The sequence below is a fragment of the Alligator sinensis genome, unplaced genomic scaffold, assembly GCF_000455745.1.
Source record: "Alligator sinensis unplaced genomic scaffold, ASM45574v1 scaffold400_1, whole genome shotgun sequence".
NCBI lineage: Eukaryota > Metazoa > Chordata > Crocodylia > Alligatoridae > Alligator > Alligator sinensis.
In genome coordinates this window covers 3256902-3264293 of record NW_005841897.1, presented here as the reverse complement: position 1 = coordinate 3264293, position 7392 = coordinate 3256902, and the positions used below count along the sequence as shown (strand labels likewise).

The 7392-nt window shown below is 41.7% G+C and overlaps 1 protein-coding gene across 3 annotated transcripts in view; it reads right to left on the bottom strand.

Moving 5' to 3' along the window:
- Positions 1 to 280: 280 nt before the first annotated feature.
- The window catches only part of SEC14L1 (SEC14 like lipid binding 1), a 55395-nt gene continuing 48283 nt past the window's right edge, over positions 281 to 7392 (bottom strand). For 2 of the 3 annotated variants that reach the window (XM_025197483.1, XM_025197482.1), the window contains 5 exons: positions 6823 to 6957; positions 5333 to 5584; positions 3675 to 3853; positions 2978 to 3079; positions 281 to 863 (listed from right to left, as the gene is read on the bottom strand). In XM_025197483.1, coding sequence (XP_025053268.1) covers positions 848 to 863; positions 2978 to 3079; positions 3675 to 3853; positions 5333 to 5584; positions 6823 to 6957 — 684 coding nt within the window. In that variant the 3' untranslated portion in view covers positions 281 to 847. Of the gene's footprint in view, positions 864 to 2586; positions 3080 to 3674; positions 3854 to 5332; positions 5585 to 6822; positions 6958 to 7392 lie in introns of those variants that run through there. The other variant, XM_006018320.3, reaches the window with a different exon arrangement.

Genomic DNA, 7392 nt, shown 5'->3' with positions numbered 1-7392 from the left:
CTGCCAAATCTCTGGACTCTGGAAAGCCCCATGGGCCAGATGCAGGGGCTCAGGTGGACTGGATTTTGCCTGCAGGCTGGAAGTTGAGCACCCCTGTTTAAGCCATGCTCAGATAATGTGTTTCTGAATGACAAAGCTAAATATTAACACTGGTGGCTAGATTTTTGTCAGTCTCTCAATAACACTGCACAGCCCCTCAGAGCCAGAACACAACTTTCCACAGACTCCACAGTCCCACCTTTCTGAACCAGGCTACAAATGAAAAAACTTGAAGGATTTTTTTTTAAACCAGTTCACATTTATTATTGATAACAATAAAAAAATCTTTTAAAGACTATCAGTATCTCATTACCAAGAGTGAGGTAATATGTTTACAAAACATTTACAGAATTGGATATGCAATTCAATTCATGAATACAGAGAGGAGTATGGAAAGGAGACCAGTAATGCAGGGATAAAAAAAGTCAACAGGATGGTCACTGCTGGCAGAAAAGAACAGCGATCCCACATTAAAAAGTCAAGGGTATTGAAATTCATCAGGTCTATTTCAAACTGCATAATCAAGTCATATTTGCCATAGCACTTCACTAGGAAGAGTTAAATTTTGCTTCTCTGGTAGTTTAACTGTTTGTGCTGTCATGTGCTTTGAGCTCTTAAAGATGCATTAGACTTACGGGGGAGGGTAAAAGAAAAAAATACCCCTCGCAATTGCCACTTTTGAGCCAACTGGAAAAAAAAAAAGATACATCTTCAGACTTGAAAAGTGACTGCAAGTCAAAAAGGTCTATAAAGCCAGACACCTCTGGACAGATGTGGATTGTTGAATGAAGCAGTTTCTTTACAGCTGTCAGCAAAATCGCCATCTGAGAGAGAGAGAGAGAGAGAGGAGAGAGAAAAAAAAAAAGGAGAGAGAGAGAGAAAGAGGGGACCAGCTTCAAGGTAGAGCCCTTATAACTTGGAAAAAGGGAGGTGCCCTTTGGAAAAAACTAAGTGTCACCGGGTTAGCTAATCCTATGGTGCCTTTAGAGGCATTAACTCCTGTGTGTGGAACACTGGCTCCTGCCTGCCGACAATGGAGTTATCTCCCTTCAAACGTACATCAGGAAGCAGGGATCTTACTAGACAGATGGCTTATGCTCGCAGTAGAAGACAGACCATCGTGCATAAACTGTACAGATTCTGGGTGTGGAACTATTTAACACCTGCATGGTAGTTTTCTACAAGATCAGCTGGCCAACATTTTTGATAGCCAAAGTAACAGCCAAACTGTTACCTTTTAAAACAATACACTTGATTAGAAGAGAGTTTCCCAGTTCAGTGCAGTGGGATTGTTTTCCCCCTGTTGATGAGTTTTCATTATAACTTCATTAGCAACACTCCACATCAGGACTGGTTTTCGTTAGTTGCGCTTCAGGATGGAGCTTAACATACTGCATGTCAACATCAGTTTGCCATTTCCCCATTGCAGTGTGACCAATACTGTATAGGTTTAGTGCTGTGCAGTAAAAGGTATTTATACCAAATCCACAGGTCCAGCTTCCTCCGAAGTAGGGCAGCATGGAATCTTTTTAAAATTCCTATTCTTACAGTGCAATAATTCAGCTGATTTTTCCTCATGCCTCAAATAAGGCCACTGCAGTTCTTTCTGGATCCTGGTTCAACTAGCTATTCACATGTACAGCAGTTCAGCTCCTTAGCAGGAGGAAGGCCTCTGACCAGTGGTCTATATAAAACAACTCATGCTGGGGCTCTGAGCTGTAATCTCTTATATTCTACTTGGCAATGAAGTATAATACAACATATTAATGCTCTGAATGCTGGGTTTTAGCTCACAAATTAAGAGCATTTACTCAGCATTTAAAGCCTCTATGTACCTTGGTGACCAAGTAGCCAGTTGCTTTGGTGGGGAAGGAAAAAACCCCCCTCTATTATAACATTCACTGGTGGTAAGTATAGTTCTCCTTTTTCCCCTGACGTACATAAGGCCAGAGAGGGAAGTTTTAAGAAAGCAGTGCACAGGAAGATGTCACCATGCCTCTGACTGATCTACAGAGCAAACCTATGTCTGCTTCAGAAAGATGTGTACTAGATGTTCATCTAGCAAGAGGTAAGTGCCAGAAAAATGAGTGCTTGAAGTGTAATAGATACATGGAGTGGGGTAAAGTGCTACTCCAAAACAGAATAAGGAATAAACCCCAGGACCCAATGTGGACCAGCCTTTGGGCTGTGGTGAGGGAGAGCCTGCTCTCCGCCCCTTGCCTCCCTACTGTCAGTGCTTGAAAATCTAAATTCAATAGGGTCAGATTTGCCTTTAAACCCTCAATTATCAGAGATGGGACCCCCCAACAATGTGTTCATGCAGAAGGTATTAGTGTTAACAGTTTGCCCACCACTCCATGGCGGTGACTCGAAAAAAAAGAATGTAGCTCATTGGTGATCCAGGTTATCTTGAGCATCCAACAACTGCTTTCTTTAGTTCCTTGAATATCAGTGACTGGCCGTGGGAGAACGTTTAACAACAGCTGGAAGATCACAGGATATTTCATAATGTGGCAAGGAACTTACTGACAGGAGCTTTACTGTTGCTTCCTAATGCACTGAGGAGTAGTTTGGGGAGTGGAGTTCTTTTTTTTTTTTTTTTTTTTTTTGCATACAGCTAATAGTTTACAAAGTAATTCTTAACCAAGACATTGATTTCTTTCCTTCCATGAGAGCCCTTGTGGTTTAAAGTTAGGATTTGTGCAAGCATGCATACAAAAATCTATGGCTGAGTCAGGGTTAGGGTTGAAGTTAGAAATTAGCTGTCAGATCTAACTTAAACAAAAACACAAAGTTTAAAATTTGAACAGCTACTTTACTATCTATAAAAGGCTTTTGTTTTTGCATTTGCCACTTGAATATGCAGCATTACAGTCAGCTGCCACAGACGAGGGTCCAGCCATCTCATCCGTTTGCCTTTCATTTGCTGTGGCACTACCTGGAAATCATGGAGCTGGAGTGGGACTGGCTGGAAGAAGTTGTGGCAGCACTGAGCTGGGAGAACCCGCTGTGGCTTGATTCAAGGCTGGTCATAGATCCTCTGCAATAAAAACAGAAGTTGGAGGTTTGAGCGCACAAGGAATTTATTAGTTCTGCTGTGCATCTTTGCCATTTACCATTCCACTTGGCAGAGTAAGTAAGTGGAAAAAATGTAAGTAAACCTAACTCTTTGCTAACCTCAACACTGGCACTTAAAAAGTCTTGTATGCCCGACCAACACAAAGTGCCAGGAATGGATGGTTGTGTTTTTGGAAAAATCTGATGCTATCTGGAAGATGCTTCTTGGTTTTGTTTCAACCAATATATAGTGCTAACAGATAATAAAAATCGGCCATTGGTACTGGTAAAAAAAAGGCTTTAAAAAGCAGTGCACCCCTAGATAAAATTACTAGTTTCTCCACCCCCTTGCCTCACCAGCTGCCTGCATCTTCAAACATTATGTGCAAACCTGTATAGATTTTTGTGCGGTGGTAAAAGTCCTCACAGTTTGCTATCCAATTAAAAACAACTATTGAATATACATAATATTTTTCTTTAGTGGACTTGGCTTGCTACATACACCAGAATATTATCAAGCTAAAAAGGCAGAAAGTCAGAGAGAATACTTGATGTTGGCAAACCTACACCACACATACCTGAAGTCTTCTGATCCTATTACTTCTGTATAGTACATCACTTTGCACTTATGGGAGGAGACCTGTAGAGATGCCAGTACATCATCCACACGAGGCAGGCTAGTTGTAGCACATGCAGGCATGCTATGAAATTTCCACTGGAGAATATAGAAGCCTGGCCATCTAGTCACATGTGACCCCTAGAAGAAACAGCAGCAAATGGAAATGAACTCTAAGTCAAGGGTTTGCAAGTTTGAACTGTATTTTTCAGAATTCAGGAAAATGCCAACGTGCCCATTTCTTCTCAAATACTGACATTTCTGCTCGTCAGCCCAGTACATCACTGTTCAATTGGACCTGCCTAAAATAAGCTAATAAAATTAAAAAAGAATCTAACCTTTCTTATGTGAAAATATGAAGTAAAATTAAACCATCTCAACCATCACTAGGGAAAAAACCAAATAAACAAAAAAAGAGTCTTCAAGTCGATTTCTACGACTAGGTGCACAAATCTGTAATTCCAAACAGCATTACAGGCACTCCTCAGACTTGCAACACGACTGGTTCCTGAAAACCGTGTCTTAAGTCGAAACGTAACTTGGGACCAATTTTCTCATAAGAAAATGTTATAAATGGGGGATTAGTACCTGAACCAAGGCCCGATACCTTATTTCCACCAAAAATACCCCAGAATTTTATACTCAGTCAATTACAGATGAGTAATATAGTTACATTAATGTATTTATATTGTAAATAGCAGTCATATTGATTTGAAAGGACTTCTTTGAGGTGACTTTGCTGGACTTCTTGAAAGGCTCTTGGCTGGAGTCTTCTCAGCAGCCTTGGCTGCAGGTTTTTCTGGAGTCTTGTCTGCTTTCTTAAAGAAAGCATCCAAGGAAGTTTGGACAGATGTTGTTCAGGGAGATAAGCGACGCAGCGAGCTTGTTCGCTGGCGTGGCATCGCATCAGATTGAGCGTTGTGAAGTCGAAACTGACGTCATAAGGTTGAAACAGGATGTCAATTTATCAACGTTGTAAATATGAAACACTAAGTCAAGGACTGCCTGTATATCTATAATTTCCCACTTCTTTTAGCTGCTGCCAAATCCACTTCAACCCCATATCAACAGAAAAAGAAATTGGGCCTCATTAGATTAATGGCAACATTTTCCAGAGCCAAACACCAAGTTAGGCACATTGAAGGAGAAGCTTCCTTTTCAAAAGTTGCTGAAAATCTACAGCTGGAAATCAAAAGGAGGTGGCAGTGTTTGGTACTTCAGCAGCCAGGCCCCGTTTGCTTAGGTGCCTGCAGCCCATCCTTAAATCACCTAAATAAGTAGTTGTGGCCTCAGTGATGGGTTCAAGGTTACAGTCTAGGGCAGAGGCCTGAAGAGCATCTGAGGATCATTTTTAATCCCTAATTCTTACCACAGAGACATGCTAGTTTGGTTCCGCCCATCTCAGAAAGCAAAACCTGCTTTTTGGATCTGGATGTTTTAAGTGTTTTATTTGATCAATCTTGAATGCAAGTCAGGCTGATTAATGGAAACAGATATGGGGAGGGAGGGGAGAGTAATGACAGCTATTGTTCTTTCTTTGTAAGGAATCAGCTTTGGGAATAAACCATCACATTTAGCAAAAGAAAGCCTTGCTCCAACACCAAAATTAAATCATCTTACCTGCACACTCTCGCCTTCTCTGCAGGTGAGTGGTGACTCTACCATGCTGTAATCACGCCCTAACTGCCAGACTTTGTCTATCAGCTGTACATTGTTCCCACCAGGAGATGTAATGCTATGGGCTCCAAGAGATTCTTTTTTAGGAGGCTGAGGAGCTCTTTTGGAGTGATAGATGTTAAAAACAATGTCGCCTTTACACACATCAAAATCCCAGGTAATTACAGATGAAGCATCCACAATCTGAATGAGAATCTAGAGAGAGGAGAAGATCATTGGAAGATAGCAATGGGCTGAGGAAAAATAAAATCCTTACTAGCATAGAAAAGCTAATATTGACCGGCTCAATTTTATTCTGTCTATTTACTCATTTATCCTATTGCTTATTTTGAGACAAGACCCTCAGATGTTTTTCTTCCTAACCAGGTAACATGCTGTAGAATGGCTGTGCTTTCTTGCTTGTTTATGATGCAGAAACACCCAAAAGTCATCTCCCATCCTCCTTCCTATATACAGCTTTTCAGTTAGGGCCAAGGGTCTCCAATCCAAATGCCTGCGTCCCCTAGAGATACTTCCAGCAAAAACAGGAAAGACCTAACTGACGTTCCTCAATTCCTGTGGATCTAAAACACATTAAGACCCTTTCATTTGTATACATACATACATACCTATTAAAAATCAGGAAGGATAGAAAACCAATTTGCAGGGGCCCTTTTCAAGAACATAGTTGTTCAATTAGCGAATAGTAATGGAGAAGTTCATCGGATAAGTAAATTTAAGCCATCTAAAGTGATCAACTCTTTAAAAGTCTTGAAAGGCAAGGCATTAATTTGCTCAGTTCTTTATAGATTCTAGTTTAAAATCTACATTGGAGGAAAGTCATCCTACTGATATGGAGAGAACCAGCAGCTTTATTTTAATAATTTAACAACAGTGCTGGGCCTCTAGTGTAGGTATGCAACAAAGTAGCCTACTAGTACATTCTCCTGTCTCCTATGTTTCCTTAAGAGTACAAAACCCCCCAACATTTACACAAAAGGATCCAGATCCCAGTTTTGGCCTGCATTATTCAGGGTGTCAAAGAAAGCTTCTTTGGATCTTCCAACTTCTACCTGGGGGTTTCTAGGGAAGAGCCAAATATCCACTTTAAATATAACCCAAACTCAGAGTCATTACATCAGTGATTCCCAACAAGGGTACCACAGCCTGGCTATCACAGGGTGGCATGCAATATTAGTACTATTAGAAGGGACAGCCCTTACACATGACTCATAAGATAAACCCAGAGATTTCAAACAGGTATCCAGTATCAACTGTGGTCCGAGTTCTTTGCAACAGATGACCTGCTCCATTTTTCTATAGTCAAGAAAAACAAGTGCAAGCTAAAAGCTGGCATTTTCCAGGGGGTCCTGTAAGTCTAAAAAGTTGAGAACCACTGCACTAGAGACAGCTATGCTGAGGTGAAACAAGAGAACGGGAGAGTGCACCCTTACCTCATGTGGAGCTCCTTTGAAGACGCTTGCAGACTGATAGATTGTTTCGGTCCACAGTTTTAGGTCTTCATTTTCCAACTCTTCTGCAGTCCGGTATAGAGACTTGGGAACCAGCCCACCCTCTGGAACTTCACACTGGAGATTTAAGAATAAAGGCATTAAAACAATTTACAATTTAACTATCCTTGCAAAGTCGTGCTGCCACACGAGCATTGCTGACAGTGACATAGCAAGTTATTCTGAAAAAACACTTAAAAAATAATATCATGTAGGCTTGTGCGAAGCAGCTAATATTCGCTTCGGATTTGGCCGATTCAGGGGGGGACAGTGATTTGATTTGGCGATTCAAATCGCTGTCCCAATTCGATTCGGGTGAATCTGATTTGGATATTCAGCTGCTGCCAAATCCCGGAATCACCCAGGCCTGGCCCATCCCCCGCCCGGTCTCCCAGCCCAGCAATAGCTGCCCCAGCTCACCTTAGCTCCCAGCACTTGTTAAAAAAGCCCCAGCTCAGCAGGTGCTGCCAGGTGGGGAGCAAGCCCTGCTGCCCCCCACTGTGTGGGGGCGCT